Source organism: Anomaloglossus baeobatrachus, chromosome 5 (genome assembly GCF_048569485.1).
Source record: "Anomaloglossus baeobatrachus isolate aAnoBae1 chromosome 5, aAnoBae1.hap1, whole genome shotgun sequence".
NCBI classification, from domain to species: domain Eukaryota; kingdom Metazoa; phylum Chordata; class Amphibia; order Anura; family Aromobatidae; genus Anomaloglossus; species Anomaloglossus baeobatrachus.
This window is the reverse complement of record NC_134357.1, coordinates 194,513,502-194,532,750: the sequence shown is the minus strand read 5'-3', so window position 1 is coordinate 194,532,750 and position 19,249 is coordinate 194,513,502. Positions and strand designations below refer to the sequence as shown.

At 43.6% G+C, this 19,249-nt stretch overlaps 1 protein-coding gene across 5 annotated transcripts in view; it reads right to left on the bottom strand.

Annotated features, from left to right (window-relative positions):
• DLG5 (discs large MAGUK scaffold protein 5) overlaps window positions 1-19,249 on the bottom strand; it is a 343,229-nt gene that overhangs the window by 257,774 nt on the left and 66,206 nt on the right. For all 5 annotated transcript variants that reach the window (XM_075349077.1, XM_075349073.1, XM_075349078.1 and 2 more), the window contains exon 2: window positions 14,461-14,529. In XM_075349077.1, coding sequence (XP_075205192.1) covers window positions 14,461-14,529 — 69 coding nt within the window. The remainder of the gene's footprint in view (window positions 1-14,460; window positions 14,530-19,249) is intronic.

The window sequence follows — 19,249 nt, the reverse complement described above, 5'->3', positions numbered from 1 at the left end:
TGTATATGCCCTAAACCTCTCTTGTTATGTATATACTCCCAGCTCTTTCTATAATGTATATACCTAAGCGACTCCTGTGATGTATATACCCCAGCGTCTCCTGTGATATATATATCACAGGCAGGCTGGAGCATACAGGAGACGCTGGGGGCATATACATTACATAAGGGGCTGGGGCATACACAACACTGGAGAGGCTGGGGCATATATATATGATGTTGGAATGCTGGGGCCATATACATCACAGGAGGGGATGGGGGCAAATACATCACATTGATGTGTATAACCCCAACGTCTCCAGAGGAGAGGCTGGGTCATATATATCACATGAAAGGCTGGGGTATATACATCACAAGAGGGGCTGGGTCATACAAATCACAGGACGGGCTGGGTCATATACATCACATTGGAGATGCTGGAGCATATACCTCACAGTGGAGGCACTGGGGGCATATACATCACAGGAGGGGCTGGGGCATATACATCACAGGAGGGGCTGGGGGCATATACATCACAGGAGGGGCTGTGGCATCTCCTGTAATGTATATACAGCAGTCCCAGCGTCTCCTATGTGATGTATATGCCCCCAGCCCCTCCTGTGATGTATGTACAGCAGGAAAAGTAGTTGTGAGAAGCAACATGATCAATGACATTAAAAATTAACCGCCGCACCAAAAAGAAGCAGCTCCAGCCACCACAGTAGCGGTGAGTTATTTATTTGTTTGACCAAATGTAGCCAGCTAATTTTCACATTGATAATTTTGTGCGGCCCTCGAAGGTTGGTAGAAATTTTCAAATGGCCCCCGGCTGTAAAAAAGGCTACCCGTCCCTGCTGTAGAAGGTACTCGCAAAATGATATAGTGAATCATTTGCTTGAAGCTCCACCGTTGCTAGCATTGTGCATAACAAATAGCCGATGTTATAGGAATATTATTAACGTCCATTGGCTTGTTTACCTAATATCTCTTTTCTCTTTCTAAAGAGCTGCGACTTCAATATATGTCTTGAGTACTTATTGAATGTTTGCTGGGTGGGTGTGATGGGAGTTTTGGGGTTTGGTAATCCCATATTTGTGTGTTAATTATATTTTGAAATTTTCAATGAAAACATTTTGGTAAAAAAAAAAACCAGCAAAATTAGTATGCCCCTGAAAGTGTTTTAAATATCCTAAACAAGTGAGTAACAAGGAAGCGCAACACGACCAATGCATTTAGACACACTTAAGCGTGGTACTTTGTTCTTCCAAATGGTGAATCAGACATTGCAGGAATAAATGTTCTACATCTACAGCGTTATTGCTGACTATAAAGTCACAACATAAGGACTAAACACGTAGTTTTTCAATATGCTTACACTGCTTTTGTAATTAAAAAAAATAAAAAACACGTAAGCATGACTGTTTGATATAAGGTAAATCATAGCACATCGCTTCAATATATGGAATCTATCGCTTAAAGGGAATCACTCACAAGGATTTTGTCATGTAAAGCAGTGCTGTGAAGTCTGAGTCAGTGTCCATTTTGGTGGCGTCTGAGTTGGTATAAAATGGACCGACTTCAACTCCTAAAATATATAATAAATTGGGTACAGTGGTTCAATGCTATATATGATGAATATTTTTTTTATAAGAATTTGGGAAAGTTATGAAATATCCTACAAATGTCTGTTCTATTCCTGATCAAAGAATCTAGACTTTTAGTTCAGATGAATCTGTATTATGTTATCACAAACATGACCCTGGAATTGTTGACTCCGGTCTTTCCATACTCCACCCCTCCTTTCCCAATTCGTATCTAAAATGACTGCACAGACACCAATTTTTCTTTGGATAATTTTGGCCATAGCAGCCATTTATTAAACAGAAATATATAACAAATAAAAACATTGCAATATGGTAGGGTCCTTGAAGCTACAAACCCTGGTGATTCCTACCAACCGAACCATAAACACCAACTTGTCCCCAGCCGTTACCCACACTGGCTCAGGAGCACCAAACGGTAAGGGTTAATCCTCTCTTAACCCAAACCACCCACAGGGACCCCGACATACCCCGTCGGGAATCCCCACAAAATCACCAGGTGACCAGCCATTCTGCCAATGAGGGAATCCATACCCAGATGGATTCCCCGAACCAATTTTTTAACCAACTTCAAGGACCCACCAATAAAAACCGCCACCCAGCCACTACGACCCGTAAAAAACCCCGCACCCCACCCCCTGAACATACCAAACATACCCCAAAATATGAGGGAGGGCGGGTGGGACTGTCACTACTGTCCACAAGAGCGGGAAATGTGCCGCTCCTCCCCCCTGGTCATTGTTTTATTTTAAAAACGGGCTCGCTCTCCCCCTCCCCTCATGACAGCTTGACCTCCCCCACCAATCAAGTGTCATGAGGACCTCCGCAAATGCCCCGGGGGGAGGGGGGGAGGCAATGCTCCGTCCCTTCTTGAGTCATGTACAAAAGTTTACATCCACTACCTATAAAGACAAATCTGCATGTCACTATCTGACATGAAATCAGAATAAAACTTTCACGTTTTAGGTCACTTAGGAATCAAAATTATTTATATTTGCCAAATGCCAGAATAATGAGAGAATGTTTTAAGGCATTGTTATTACTTTTTGCAAAGTCAAAAATTTACATACACTAAGGCAGGGGTCTCAAACTCGGCTGGGTGTATGGGCCGCACAGAGGAAAAAAATAATTTGGGGGGCCGCATTCTTTGCGGGACAAAGCGACATTTTTATTGGTACCATATATATTTTTTTACACACCTTTGGATCACTGATTTTCAACATTTTTCACTTGTTTATTATAACAAATGTGCACATTCTTTGGTTAAATATAAAAAATAAAAAAAATAAAAATTTGATGGTAAAAAAAAAGTCATGCCTTATTTTGTTTTTTTTTTTTACATTTTATCCCTTTCTTGTAACTAATAGTGTGTAGGCTATGTGTCCACGGTAGAATGTACCTGCGGATTTTTCTGCATGAAAATCCGCGACTTTCGCGGCAAATCCGCACCTTATTTTTGCCGCGGATTTACTGCGAATTTGCCGCGGATTTTGATGCGGATTTTTTTTTTCCCCATTCTATACCCAAAATCCGCACCAAAATCCGCAAGAATAATTGACATGCTGCAGATTTTTCCGGATCAAAATCCGCGGCAGATGCGCCGCGGAAAAATCCGCAGCATGGACACAGCATTTCCAAAATGCCATTGAAATGGCTTGGAAGTGCCGCTGCTGCAGATTTTCGGCAAATCCGCGGCAAAATCCGCGCAAAATCCCCAGCGTGGGCACATAGCCTTACAATTATCACTATATAGAAATTTTGGCCAACATCTTTTAGTAATGTTCGCCATCCTATAGTAATGTGCCCACCTTGTCCCCATCCTATAGTAATGACCCCAGCCTTGTCCCTATTCTAATGTCCCCATCCAATAGTATTATGCCCATCCTTGTAATGTCCCCATCTTTTAGTAATGTGCCCACCTTGTCCCCATCCTATAGTCATGTGCCCACCTTGTCCCTATTCTATAGTAAGGTGCCCACCTTGTCCCCATCCTATAGACTTGTGCCCACATTCTCCCAATCCTATAGACATGTGCCCACCTTGTCCCCATCCTATAGACATGTGCCCACCTTGTCCCTATTCTATAGACATGTGCCCACCTTGTCCCCATCCTATAGACATGTGCCCACCTTGTCCTTATTCTATAGACATGTGCCCACCTTGTCCCCATCCTATAGACATGTGCCCACCTTGTCCCTATTCTATAGACATGTGCCCACCTTGTCCCCATCCTATAGACATGTGCCCACCTTGTCCCTATTCTATAGTAATGTGCCCACCTTGTCCCTATTCTATAGTAATGTGCCCACCTTGTCCCTATTCTATAGTCATGTGCCCACTTTGTCCCCATCCTATAGACATGTGCCCACCTTGTCCCTATCCTATAGACATGTGCCCACCTTGTCCCTATTCTATAGACATGTGCCCACCTTGTCCCTATTCTATAGACATGTGCCCACCTTGTCCCTATTCTATAGACATGTGCCCACCTTGTCCCCATCCTATAGACATGTGCCCACCTTGTCCCTATTCTATAGTAATGTGCCCACCTTGTCCCTATTCTATAGTAATGTGCCCACCTTGTCCCTATTCTATAGTAATGTGCCCACCTTGTCCCTATTCTATAGTCATGTGCCCACTTTGTCCCTATTCTATACACATGTGCCCACCTTGTCCCTATCCTATAGACATGTGCCCACCTTGTCCCCATCCTATAGACATGTGCCCACCTTGTCCCTATTCTATAGACATGTGCCCACCTTGTCCCTATTCTATAGACATGTGCCCACCTTGTCCCTATTCTATAGACATGTGCCCACCTTGTCCCTATTCTATAATAATGTGCCCACCTTGTCCCTATTCTATAATAATGTGCCCACCTTGTCCCCATCCTATAGACATGTGCCCACCTTGTCCCCATCCTATAGACATGTGCCCACCTTGTTCCTATTCTATAGACATGTGCCCACCTTGTCCCTATTCTATAGTAATGTGCACACCTTGTCCCTATTCTATAGTAAGGTGCCCACTTTGTCCCCATCCTATAGACATGTGCCCACCTTGTCCCTATTCTATAGTAATGTCCCCATCCTGTAGTAATGGGGGGGGGCAGTGGCGGCGGGTGAAAGGGGGGCACTATAATTTACCGATCGCTTTCAGCTTCCTTCCACCCACAGACGCCGGAGTGAAGCTGAGGGGGGCGGTCTCCGGCCCCAGATCCACAGTGATTGGACAGATCGGTCACAAGGCCGGTCTCTCCAATCAGAGCTGGGGGCGGGTGAAACAGAGGTCACCCAGCTCCAGCCAATGATCGGTGCTACAGCTGCACTGATCAGGGCTGGATTTCAATGTTACAGCCATTTTCAATGGCTGTAACATTACAGTGGCTGTGATTGGCTGACGAACGCTGCACAGCCAATCACAGCCTCTGTAGGTCCGGGGAGGAGACACCACCCCTCTTGAGGTTCCCTCCTCCCCGAATCTAAGGTACTGTATTTGCTATTGGCAATGCAAACGGCGATCGCAGCCACAGGGGCTGCGATTTCACCATGACGTACTGGGTATGTCATGGGTCCTTAAGTACCAGGGAGCCATGACGTACCCAGTACGTCATAGGTCGCTAAGGGGTTAATGTGCCGTTCTTCACATACACAAAAAATAAACAAACACCATTCTTCTCACCTGTCTCGCGCTCCCTCGGCTCCTAACCTCTGCTTCTTGCTGTCTGCAGGCCGTGCCCCGGTGACTATCGCGACCGGTGCAGGGGCCGCAGCCACTGGCAGCGATTTATGTCAGATGAATGTTTTGCCGGCGCTGCGAGCGCACAGTCCTTGCTTCTGAGAGCGCAGCGCCGGCAAAACACTCATCTAACAAAGTGCAGACAGTGGCTGCGGCCCCTGCACCGGCCGCGATAGTGAACAGGGGCACGGGCCTGGGGCCGCACGAAGCAGCCTGACGGGCCGCATGCGGCCCGCGGGCCGCGTGTTTGAGACCCCTGCACTAAGGGGTACTTTGCACTCTACGACATCGCAAGCCGATGCTTGTGATGCCGAGCGCGATAGTCCCCGCCCCAGTCGCAGCTGCGATATCTTGTGATAGCTGGCGTAGCGAACATTATCACTACGGCAGCTTCACATGTACTCACCTACCCCGTGAGGTCGCTCTGGCCGGCGACCCGCCTCCTTCCTAAGGGGGCGGGTCGTGCGACGTCACACGGCAGGCGGCCAATAGAAGCAGGGGGACGTAGATAAGCGGGACGTAAACATCCCGCCCACCTCCTTCCTTCCTCATTGCAGCCGGGACACAGGTAAGGCGATGTTCCTCGCTCCTGCGGCTTCATACACAGCGATGTGTACTGCCGCAGGAACGAGGAACAACATCGTAACATCGGTACTTCCAAAATTATGGAAATGACTGACGCTACACCGATCATACGATTTCGACGCTTTTGCGCTCGTTAATCGTAGTAAAAACGATTCACGTACTCCGATGTCAACAGCTTCGCCGGATGTGCGTCACTTTCGATTTGACCCCACCTACATCACACCTGCGATGTCGTAGTGTGCAAAGTACCCCTAAGAGTACTATATATACATATATAATTTTTAACAAAAGTATGATCTAATAAATATTTAATAATTATTTGTTTGCTTTGGGCTATTTCTTTGTGTATCCGTTTTTTATGTTAGTTCGTAATAGCATGCCTTTATTTATTTGGGGTTAATTAAGCACTGTTGGTGATAGTCCACTGGGGACACACTATATATACCCCTGGTTGGCGTTGTTTGGTTTAATATTTGCAAATGCACACAGGAACAAAAACTTTACATTTTGGAGACCTGTTCTGTGGTCTGATGAATCTAAAATTGAACTATTTCGCCAAAATGACCATCATTACGTTTGAAGGAAAAAGGGAGAAGCTTTGAAGCCCAAGTACACCATCCCAACTGTGAAACACAGGGGTGGAAGCATCATGTTGTGGAGTTGTTTTGCTGCAGGAGGTACTGGTGCACTTCACAAAATAGATGCCATCATGAGGAAAAAAGATTGTGTGGCAATACTGAAGTAACATCTCAAGACATCAGCCAGGAACTTAAATCTTGAGCGGAAATGGGTCTTCCAAATGGACAATGCCCCGAAGCATACTAACAAACTGATTACAAAAGGATAAAGTCAAATGTATTGAAGTGACCATCACAAAGCCCTGATCTCAATCCTATAGAAAATTTATGGGCAAAGCAGAAAAGCCCGGTGTGAGCAAGGCGACCTACATACATGGCTCAGTTACACATGTTCTGTCAGAAGAAATGGGCCCAAATCCCTACCAACTATTGTGAGAAGCTTGTGGAAGGAGATCCAAAACGTTTCACCCAAGTCATACAGTTTAAGGGCAGTGCTACCAAATACGAATGGAATGGATAGAAACTTTTGAATCTGCAGAAAGTAATAAAAATGCCTTAAAACATTCTCTCTCATTATTCTGGCATTTGGCAAATATAAATAATTTTGGTTCCTAAGTGACCTAAAATGGGAAAGATTTATTCTGATTTCATGTCAGTGAGAAAAACCTGCAGATGTCTTTATTGATAGTGAATGGAAACATCTGGTTTCAACTGAATGAGAGAGCCTGAATCAGAGAAACTGAGTAGTCGGAGTTGGAGTCGGAGGTTTGGTTTACTGACTCCACAGCCCTGATATAAAGTAAGGGCGTGGTGATTAAAATCATACCTTCACTTTTCAGATTGGATCTCTGATTGTAGAAAAAAAAACATTCATAAATATCCAGAAATTGGTGCATTCTTTGAGTGACATGTGCAGCAGGGTGGGCCTTAGTGGGTCAGGTCCTCTGTGCAAATTCCTCCTCCGGCATCCCCCTGACTTGCCCCTTTTCTTTTTTAAATTTATCCCTACACCACCATTACTACTGCTGGTGGTGCGAGCGCATAGCTAGTGTAATGAGGTCTTCATTAAAATGGCAAAGGAGTCATTGCATGCATGTACTGCTGTCTCCGGCGCCATTTTATTGAAGATATTGTGGAAAAGACTATGAGCGGCATCAGCGCAAGCGCAAACTCATGTATTTTTTTCCATCCGTGCATGCACCAATGCCGCTCATAGTCTTCTCCACAGTGTCTTCAATAAAATGGCACCAAAGACTCCGGTACACACATGCGCTGACTCCGGCACCATTTTAGTGAAGACATCATTACACTAGCAATGTGCACGCACAGGGAAATAACGGTACAGCACAAAATTTAAAGAAAAGGGGCACGCCAGGAGGAATTTACACAAAGGACCTGAACAACAAAGGCTGTCCCCACTGCAATGGTCAATTAAAAAATTCACCAGATTCTGGACCTTTATAAACGTTTTATTTCTGCAATCAGAGATCCAATCTGAAAAGTGAATGTATGATTTTAATTACCAAGTAGCCAGTATGGCACTGCCTTAAATTTATATGGGAAAATCCTGGTGGTTGGTTCCCTTTAAAGCCTCATTGATTTGGCTTCAAAATGCACTTTCACAATACTTATTGACAAGAATACAATTTATTATACCCATCAGGTTACAGGTAGCCCAAAGCAGAAAACGTACATGATTAATATGATTATGTATGTATTATTTGATAAATATTTCAGGAAAAAATTATGTTAAAATGTACATTCCACCTGTGTGACTCCTAGTTGGTGACTAGAGCTGATCAGACTCGCAAAAAAAAACGGGACTGGCGGGTCCCTGCTAAATTTAAAAAAAAAAAAACCCAATCTGCTCCAGAATCCGGTACCCATATAAGTCTATGGGGACCAGAATCCAGAGATTAAAAACGTTGGTTGAAGGGATAGGGGGGTAGGAGCGTGCGCAATCTACTCACCGAGGCTGTGTCATGTCGGCTCACTCATTCCCTTCCGGAGCCGACAATTGAATATTCACTGCTTTCCCTGCCCACGAGTGTAATTGGTTGCAGTTAGATGCGCCCCCACCCTGAGTGTCAGCGTGTCAGCTGACTGCAACCAATCACAGGCGCCAGGACAGCCCATGGGCGGGGAAAGCAGTGCAAATGTCTGCTGTCAGTATGGTGGTATAAAAATAAACATTCGGTGCAGGTTCCCCCGTATTCTGATACCAGCACAGATAAAGGCCACGTCTGCAGCCCCCAGCTGTCGGGCTTTATGTGTGCTGTGTATCAAAATAAGCCCAGAGTCACAATGCGAGGGACTCACATCACATCACCTGGCAGCTGCACACTCTTCTGACAGGAGCGTGCAGGTACATAGAAAGACATGCTGCCGCCCCGCTCCTGTCAGGCTGTGTCGGGTGATGCTGCCTCTAAAGATGGCTGGATGTTTTCCCTTCAGTTTCTCCCATTAATTTTATGCCTGAATCTACTCCATGTAAGTTTACTAATTTCTGTGCTTAATTGCTGGAATTGCACTTAAGGGTGTTTCTGCTTATTCAATTCTGTTCTGTGTTTTGGTTTCTTGTTTGTGAGAATCTGTCTCTCTGCTTTTTGTGAGCAGGGCAGTTCCTCCAGCAAGAAAGGGAGCTTGCTTCCTGTTCATGTTTGGATTACTTGCACTTTAGAATATTATTTGTTCTGTGATTTTGTTTCTTCCCATTATATCTGCAGTTCTGTTTAAAGTGTCTGGCACAAAAGTACCTGATATAGTGTGGGAGAGACCATGTGGTCTTAGGCTCTGTGCGCACTGGGAAATGGAATTTTCTTGTGAAAATTCCGCATGCTCTCAAAGATTACCGCACCCGCGGTAAAAAAACGCGGGAAACCGCACCCGAAAACCGCATGCGGCTTGCCGCGGTTTTACCGCGGTATTATTCGCGGTATTGCCGCGGTTTTGCCGCGTGCGGGTTGGGATGTGCTTTATTGCATTCAATGCAATAAAGCACATTGAAGAAAAAAAAAAAAAAAAAAAGTCATTTAATTCTGAGATAGTAGATAGACAGAAGAATAGATAGAGGGATAGAGGGATAGATAGAGGGATAGATAGAGGGATAGATAGACAGATAGAGGGATAGATAGAGGGATAGATAGATGACAGATCGCTGCATTTCCCACGGTCGGCAGTGAGTTCACATTACCGGCCGTGGGAAATGACCGGTAATTACCTCTGCTGTCTGCTGCATTCAGCCTGTGTCTGTGACAGTCGCGGCTGGATGTCAGCAGTGCAGGACGCAGGAGCCGGAGCTGTGTGGATTACGCCGGAGTTTTGTTGCGGGAGGGGTTAATAAAATGGTGAACGAGGCTTGTTGGTTTTATTTAAAATAAAGGATTTTTCGGTGTCTGTGTTTTTTTCACTTTACTTACGGGTTGATCATGTCAGCTGTCACATAGACGCTGCCATGATCAAGCCTGGGGTTAATGGCGGTGGTCCCCCATCACCATTAACCCCTTGTATTACCTTGCCACCACTGCTACACGGTGGCAAGAAGAGCCGAGGACACTCCGGTAGTGCCGCATATTGCATGCGACAGTGCCGGGGCAGCTGCGGCTGATATTCTCGGCTGCGGGAGGGGGAGTGAGGCGGGGGACATTAACCCTGCCCCTCGCCCTCCCCAGCCTGAGAATACCGGGCCGCCGCTGTGTGCTTACCTCGGCTAGAAGGTAAATATACAGCGGAGCCCACGTTCTTTTTTTTCTATATTTCCGTTTTCTTTCTATGTGTGTTCTATGTGTCTGTGTGTGTGATCTATGTCTGTGATGTCTGTGTGTGTCTGTGATCTGTGTGTGTATTTACTCTCTGCACGGCTTCCTCTTCCTGTAATGACATCACTTCCCTGCAAAACCGCAGACAAGCGATGCACATTACCGGAGGTAAACCGCGAAATACCGCAGGGAATAACGCAGGAAAACGCAGTGAACCGCACAGAATTTGCTGCCTGCGTTATTCCCTGCGGGATTTCATGATTAACATTGAGTCAATGGAGGGAAATCCCGCAGCGATGTGCGGAAAAGAAGTGACATGCACTTGTTTTTGCTGCGGGATTCCCGCAGCAAAACATGCAGCTGTCAAATTCCGCCCAGTGCGCACAGGATTTTTTTTCTCCATAGTATTTGCTGGTGATTCACTGCAGAGATGTTATGAACATTTTCTGCAGCTAAACATGCAGCAAATCCGCGAAAAATCCGCGGCAAAATCCGGTAAGTGCGCACATAGCCTTAGGATTTTTGTTTATCAAGAGTTTGGTATTTTTTGCAGGGTTTTTTTTGCTGGCTGCAATTAGTTATCTTTCCTGTCCTGCTCTATCTAGTAAGTCGGACCTCACCTTTGCTAATCTATATTTTCTGTGCATTGTGTTTTTTTACATCACTGTCGTTGCATGTTGGGGGCTTGCTATTTCTTTGGGGACTGCTCCGAGACAAGTTAGGATTCCTCATTTCTATCTTTAAGGTGTAGCAAGTTTCTCCTGCAGTTAGGAGGTGTCTGTGTGTTAGGAACATCCCACTGCTACTTCTAGTGTTGTCCGATAAATAGATAGGGGGTTGCAGTCAGCTTAGTTTCCAATTACTCTTATGGTTTTGTTTTTTCTTTATTAATGGGATTTTTTGTGATCGTCCACGGTTACCAGTTCATAACATCGTCTGAGATACCTGCATTAGTAACCTGTAAATGAAAGTTAATAAGTACAAACAGAGAAAAAATCCTTTATTTTGAATACAATACTAAAACAAACCCTCTTTCACCACTTTATTAACCCCCAACACACCCCTCCAGGTCCAGTGTAATCCACAAGAGATCCCACACTGCTTTCAGCTCTGCTACATCTCACAGCGAGCAGCCATAGGGAACGAATGCCGGCTGTGAGTGTAGACTATGACTGAAAAGCAATGAGCATTGACTGCAGGCAGACACTGTCACATGCTGGGGGTGCGTCTGACTGCAACCAATCACAGACGACAGGACAGCCGGTGGGCGGGGAAAGCACGAAAAGCTGTGTGTATGCGATGAGCCTATTGCGCAGTACAGGAAATGAATGCGGACCTGGAAGCAGTTTACCGCCATGACACCAAGTCTCCATAAGTATGAAACTCTCGCTTAATTCTTGTTTTCTTTAGTCTCAGTTTAATTTCCCCAGTGCCAGATCCGGATCGTACACCCAAAATCCCGGGCCCGGGTCCGGCACTTGGGCTTCTTTGAAACCGCGCGGATCTGGACTTTTACAGTTCGGGTCCGTTCAGCCCTATTGGTGACCAAAACGCTAATGAGGTTAAAGACTAAATAAGAACTATTACTGACTTAAGGTGCTCATGCAATAAACTGCTTTTTGGCATTTTTTTGACAATGTGCAAGGTATCTACTTCCTAAAAATATATTCTTATGGGAGTATAAAATGATAATTGTATTATTTTATTTAGGTTTTGTGTTCAGTAAAAGCATGAAAACTGTTCCATAAATCGATGGGGAGCTTTTCCTATTGGTTACTTGGCTCTATAGTTGCACTCGCTCTCTCACGCACTGTATGGCCAAGTAGAATTACAAATCAGATGGCTTTATGAAAATAAAAATATATTAAAGTAATATTAAAGGAATATTAAAAGGTTTAAAGTAAAATAGAATAAAACCTGTTCTTTTGATAACAGAATTATTCTGATTCTGATATTAGCTAGGTAATGGGCTTAGGTTATAGGCCCAATGGCTTGGTAGAAATAAAAAGAGATTGTGATTAATTGTCTTCTAGACAACATTATTATCTTACTGAAATGGCAGGTCTTGGCAGTAGTTCAGCTCAGACTAGAAGCTATTTCCAGTTTTCTCTGGTTTGCAATGTCTGTGCAAAGAGGCTCTTGGCTTTAGACAACCCCAGACATAAAGAAGGTGCAGAAAATACACAGTTCTCAGGGATCAGATCACCAGGTTAGGCTAGGTTCACACTTCCGTTGTTTTGCATCAGTCACAATCCGTCGCCTTGAGGAATTACGGTATCCTGCAAAATATTTTGCAGGAATCCAGTTTTTCCCCATAGACTTCTATTAGCGACGGATTGTGAACGCTGCGAACGGATCAGTCGTTTAGTGACTGACCGTCAGGCGGGAGGCAACTCTGAATGTAACGTTTTTTGGAGCGACAAAAAAACGGACTCCGCAGGTGTCCGTCACAATCCGTCACAAGCTATAATGAATGTCTATGGTGCTGGATTCCGTCGTAATTCGTCATACGACGGAATCCAGTGCTGGATTCCATCATGCTCTACTAAGCATAAAAAAGGATGTGATACCACACAATGGAGTTTATGCTTGCTTTATTGAAAATAATATCAAACAATCACCAACACAAATTGTGTAAACATACTGACAATAACAGGCTAAAAGAAGTAACCTCACTATGCGGGGATCCAGATATAAATAATAGTACAGCCTGCACCTAAAAATATTGGGATAATGAGCTGAAGATGTATCACATCATTCATTAATTACAGATCATACCCATAGAGTGCAGGCATTGATATAATCCCCCCCAGGGTTAGATCACACTGGTGCAACAAATACGTGTAGCCCGCAATCGGTGGCTACTGTGAATTAAACCACCATTTCCAGCGGACAAAGTGAGTCAATACATACCAGTGTTAATCAGATGACTGGGGGATATCCAGGATCACAGGCCCGACGCTCATTTCGGCTGCCTTTCTCAAGGGCTGCCACACGTTGTCTGTGAGACGCCAAGTTCTACCTTAAATACCCCATGGATCCGCCTCTATCCGCCCACCTGTGACATACTAGTTGCGCTCACCTGCGGCGAGACCCGGGTACTATGATAATATACACACACACGGCGGCAGGCGGCGGCATTCCACGCATGCGCCGGAGCAAAGCTACATGACGTCATTAACGCATGCGTGGTACCACAAAAGATGCCGCCGGGTGTATGCACCCGGAGATCGCGCCTGCACCGTGAGCGCAGGTATGTCACAAGGGGGGCGGGTCAAAGGCAGAAAGAATGCGATAAGTCTTATTCATCTATGCACAAGTATAATACCGGCAATCCAAAAAGCATTTAAGACAAATACTTATATCCGATATATAAGAATACAGAGGTCCCCTTCTGTCTATTTAGATCCCATCCGTATGTATCGCCATGGAATCCCTCTATCCAAGTATTTGGATAGACCCAAACATGTATTTGGACTTAAATCATTCCAATATAACTGGAAAGGCAGATTCCTATATAGATACTAGGGTAACAAATGGAATCAACAGAATTCCTATAGCAAAACATCAAAATTCATATAACAAATGTTCCCATGTAAAAGATCAGTACAATTATATTCTGTTGCAATGGGAACAATGAAAGAAAAGAGCAGTATTATAGAACAGGAGGAAATTCACACTATACATCAGAAAAAAATATGGAGCAGCTGCATATCAATTAGTTCATATAAGTATGCCATGATTTGATCCAAGGCTCAGGAAGTTGTCCATCTTCATGCCTTATTCGTGATTCTGCGGCGCTCCAGAGAGTACAAACATGCTCTACTGAGCATGCCCAGCATGTTTGGCACACCCAGTGGGCTGTCCCAAACACAAACAGATCACGACGGATCCATCAAAGAACGGATGCACAACGGATGTAACTGACGCGACGGATCAGTTTTTTCACAGGATTCCTGTGAACGGAATCCTGTGAAATTACACATCCGTTGCGTCAGTTGACATCTCAAAAACGACGGATCCGTCATTGCGTCGCAACAACGGACCAGCCAGAAGCAAAACAACGGAAGTGTGAACCTAGCCTTATGGGTATTTGTAGCACAAGGTCCACCATAGTCCAACATAAGGAACACACTAGATCTATTTGGGCAGAAATCAGATCTTATATTTACAAATGAACAACAAAACAATCTGAAACGGGAACATATAAAAACTGTCTTACCAACACTACTGAGAGAGCCACTGCTTTCTGAGTCTGAAGGCATGGTGGTGAGCACACTGTACGTGGAGCCTGTTACAAAACATATGAAATAGCAATTAGTGAGGAAGAGTCCAGCTTTACAGTTATCGGGTAATTAGCTATACAAATCAAAAGCAAGTCTGACATTACTAATAAGGATAAAGGCTACATTTAGATAAGTTTTGGTTTGAGAGCCAAGGCACCGCTTTGAGCAAGAACAAAAAGCTGCAAAGAGTGGCTGTGACCATGTATTAATACAGTTGCCGACTAATTTGAATAGGTACCATGTATTATAACATTTTCTACAAGGTGGTATGTTTAAACACTTTTTAAAGCCCTTTACCTCTCCCGCAGTCATCCTGATCTGTCAAGTTTCAAATTCTATTCCAACACATCCTGCGTCTCTCGATAAGGGCTCCTCCGCATGTCAGTTTTTCTCGTACGAGTGAGATCTGCATTTACCCCAGAAAAAACTTGTACCTAGTACAGTCTATGTGGTAGTTCACGTTTGTTTTTCATCAAATCGAGTGGTCTGCACAATAGCTAGGAGACTTGTGCGTTATTGATCCAAGAGTCGGATTAAACTTGCCAATGCAAGTCTATGGATCTGAGAAAGAAAAAAAAAATCTGACCACACTTGCATATCATCCATGTACTGTTTGCTTTTCACACTGTTCGAAAGGAGATGTAAGATAAACCTCCAAAGTTTTGGTTCTTTTTAGTCCCAAAAGGCTGATAAAACCCTGACCAAATGCTGATGGTAAAAACAGACACACTGAACAAACTTTGAGCAAAAATATTGATGAAATGCAAACTGTGATTTGCGCAAGAAAAATATCACTGACATCTGAAAGAGCGCAAGCAGATTCGTAGCTTTTCTAGAAACAGCTACAACACTAAAGCTAGATTCAGACATCCACTTGCTCCAGTCTAAGTATAGACTTTGATGGACGAAGCAGCAATAGGTCTCCTGCCCCAAACTCAGCAGGCCAATAAGAGACCCCCAAGCCATTTCGTGCATTACTGCCTGTCCTCGGACCGTGACAAATGGATATGTGAATCTAAGATTTCATTAATCAAATCTGTCCCAGAAACATGATGGATGGTTGCCCATAGAAATCTATATAGGCTTTAATTTCTAGTAGATGCAAGTTGAACTCAGATACTTTTGTAACTAATATCTATATATGAAATTACTCTGACTGTTCCACTCATCTGAAATCTTGCTTGCTAAAGAAATAACATATTTCATGTAAAGATGAAGTACTGATGGGACAGAATTTCTGTAGGTTTTAACTTCAAGGCTAAAATAGCAGTAACAGTCTATATGGGGAAGCCAGAAGTGGGGGATTACTAAAGCAGCCGAATGAGCTATGCTGCTCCATTGACGTAAAGCCAACAGAATTGAATAGGAATTACGGGAAACAACAAAAAACAGAAATTTACGCTCCACAATTCCAGAGTTAGAGAAACTCTGTAACCTGCTATAGCTGGCTGAGAGGGGAATAGCTCTTTCAATCACTACTCATCAAAGACATTAATATCATGGATACACTGATTAACATGCAATGTTACAATTATGGCGCTTGAAGTTTTATTCTACTTTTGTGATTCTAGGAGTAGTCATCACTTGCCAGAATGTCTGTTGGTAGCATGTAGACTGTGAGCCCTCGTGGGCAGGGTCCTCTCTCCCCCCTGTACCAGTCTGTGTCTTGTATTGTTCATGATTATTGTACTTTTCTATGTATGCCCATTTTCGCATGTAAGGAGCCATGAAATAAATGGCGCTATAATAAATAATAATATAGACATACTAGCTGTAGTACCCAGGATAGTAACTGTCTCTCTACCAGTCTCTGTCTGTGTGTCTGTCCCTGCGTCAGTCTCTCTGACTCCCTCTTTGTGTCTCCGTCTGTCTCTGTGTTTGTCCCTCTCTCTCTGTCTGTCTGTCTCTTTCCCCAGTCTGTCTTTGTCTGTCTCTGTGTTTCCTTGTCTGTCTCTGTGTTTCCTTGTCTGTCTCTCTCTTTCCCTGTCTGCTTCTGTCTGTCTCTTTCCCTGTGTGTCTTTCTTTCTGTCTGTCTGGCTTTTTTTTCCTATCTGTCTCTGTTTTTCTCTGTCTCTTTCCCTGTGTGCCTCTTTCTCTGTCTGTGCCTGTCTGTCTCTCAATCTGTGTCTGTCTCTCCACAGACATCATATTGCCTCACACGTAAGCTTGCTATGAATGTCCTTTGTTCCTATAGCAACCAATCATAGCTCCTATGAATAGCATGTAGCTCGCAGCTCCATTCACTTTAATAGAGGCATGTTTTATGGAAACTGTAAAGCGTGGGGTTAAATTTTCTTGTCAAAACATAGTCTATGATGTTCCCTGAGTCACATGAGGTGTGTGTGCAAAATGTTGTGATTGTACATGCAACGATGCGGATTCCTTTAGTGGACATACACACACACATACATACATACATACATAGAGTTAGGTCCAGAAATATTTGGACAGTGACACAATTTTCGCGAGTTGGGCTCTGCATGCCACCACATTGGATTTGAAATGAAACTTCTACAACAGAATTCAAGTGCAGATTGTAACGTTTAATTTGAAGGTTTGAACAAAAATATCTGATAGAAATTGTAGGAATTGTACACATTTCTTTACAAACACTCCACATTTTAGGAGGTCAAAAGTAATTGGACAAATAAACCAAACCCAAAAAAAATATTTTTATTTTCAATATTTTGTTGTGAATCCTTTGGAGGCAATCACTGCCTTAAGTCTGGAACCCATGGACATCACCAAACGCTGGGTTTCCTCGTTCTTAATGCTTTGCCAGGCCTTTACAGCCGCAGCCTTCAGGTCTTGCTTGTTTGTGGGTCTTTCCGTCTTAAGTCTGGATTTGAGCAAGTGAAATGCATGCTCAATTGGGTTAAGATCTGGTGATTGACTTGGCCATTGCAGAATGTTCCACTTTTTTGCACTCATGAACTCCTGGGTAGCTTTGGCTGTATGCTTGGGGTCATTGTCCATCTGTACTATGAAGCGCCGTCCGATCAACTTTGCGGCATTTGGCTGAATCTGGGCTGAAAGTATATCCCGGTACACTTCAGAATTCATCCGGCTACTCTTGTCTGCTGTTATGTCATCAATAAATACAAGTGACCCAGTGCCATTGAAAGCCATGCATGCCCATGCCATCACGTTGCCTCCACCATGTTTTACAGAGGATGTGGTGTGCCTTGGATCATGTGCCGTTCCCTTTCTTCTCCAAACTTTTTTCTTCCCATCATTCTGGTATAGGTTGATCTTTGTCTCATCTGTCCATAGAATACTTTTCCAGAACTGAGCTGGCTTCATGAGGTGTTTTTCAGCAAATTTAACTCTGGCGTGTCTATTTTTGGAATTGATGAATGGTTTGCATCTAGATGTGAACCCTTTGTATTTACTTTCATGGAGTCTTCGCTTTACTGTTGACTTAGAGACAGATACACCTACTTCACTGAGAGTGTTCTGGACTTCAGTTGATGTTGTGAACGGGTTCTTCTTCACCAAAGAAAGTATGCGGCGATCATCCACCACTGTTGTCATCCGTGGACGCCCAGGCCTTTTTGAGTTCCCAAGCTCACCAGTCAATTCCTTTTTTCTCAGAATGTACCCGACTGTTGATTTTGCTACTCCAAGCATGTCTGCTATCTCTCTGATGGATTTTTTCTTTTTTTTCAGCCTCAGGATGTTCTGCTTCACCTCAATTGAGAGTTCCTTAGACCGCATGTTGTCTGGTCACAGCAACAGCTTCCAAATGCAAAACCACACACCTGTAATCAACCCCAGACCTTTTAACTACTTCATTGATTACAGGTTAACGAGGGAGACGCCTTCAGAGTTAATTGCAGCCCTTAGAGTCCCTTGTCCAATTACTTTTGGTCCCTTGAAAAAGAGGAGGCTATGCATTACAGAGCTATGATTCCTAAACCCTTTCTCCGATTTGGATGTGAAAACTCTCATATTGCAGCTGGGAGTGTGCACTTTCAGCCCATATTATATATATATAATTGTATTTCTGAACATGTTTTTATAAACAGCTAAAATAACAAAACTTGTGTCACTGTCCAAATATTTCTGGCCCTGACTGTACATACAGTACAGACCAAAAGTTTGGATACACCTTCTCATTCAAAGAGTTTTCTTTATTTTCATGACTCTGAAAATTGTAGATTCACATTGAAGGCATCAAAACTATGAATTAACACATGAGGAATTAAATACTTAACAAAAAATTGTGAAACAACTGAAAAGATGACATATTCTAGGTTCTTCAAAGTAGCCACCTTTTGCTCTTGATTACTGCTTTGCACACTCTTGGCATTCTCTTGATGTGCTTCAAGAGGTAGTCTTTGAATGAGAAGGTGTGTCCAAACTTTTGATCTGTACTGTACATACATACACACATACACTCAGCTTTATGTATTAGATTTCATAGCAGCATATGTATGTGTGTTTTAAATAAAATCTTGATTTAAACAACAGGCCATTTACTGACAGCCCATTCCCTGCAAAGGGTTTGTCCCATCTGCTCTAAGCTTTTACTTCAAAACAACCTAACTAGTGGGTCACAGAAAAACACATCTCATCTGGCATCAGGATAAAAACAAGAAATATTGTGCTATAAATAAGTTACTGCTTAATTATAAACATACAGATCAGAACAAAAAAATATATAGCATGCAGTTTGCAGGCCATAGACTTTTTTTTTAAGCTCAATTAGAACACGAGCAGATT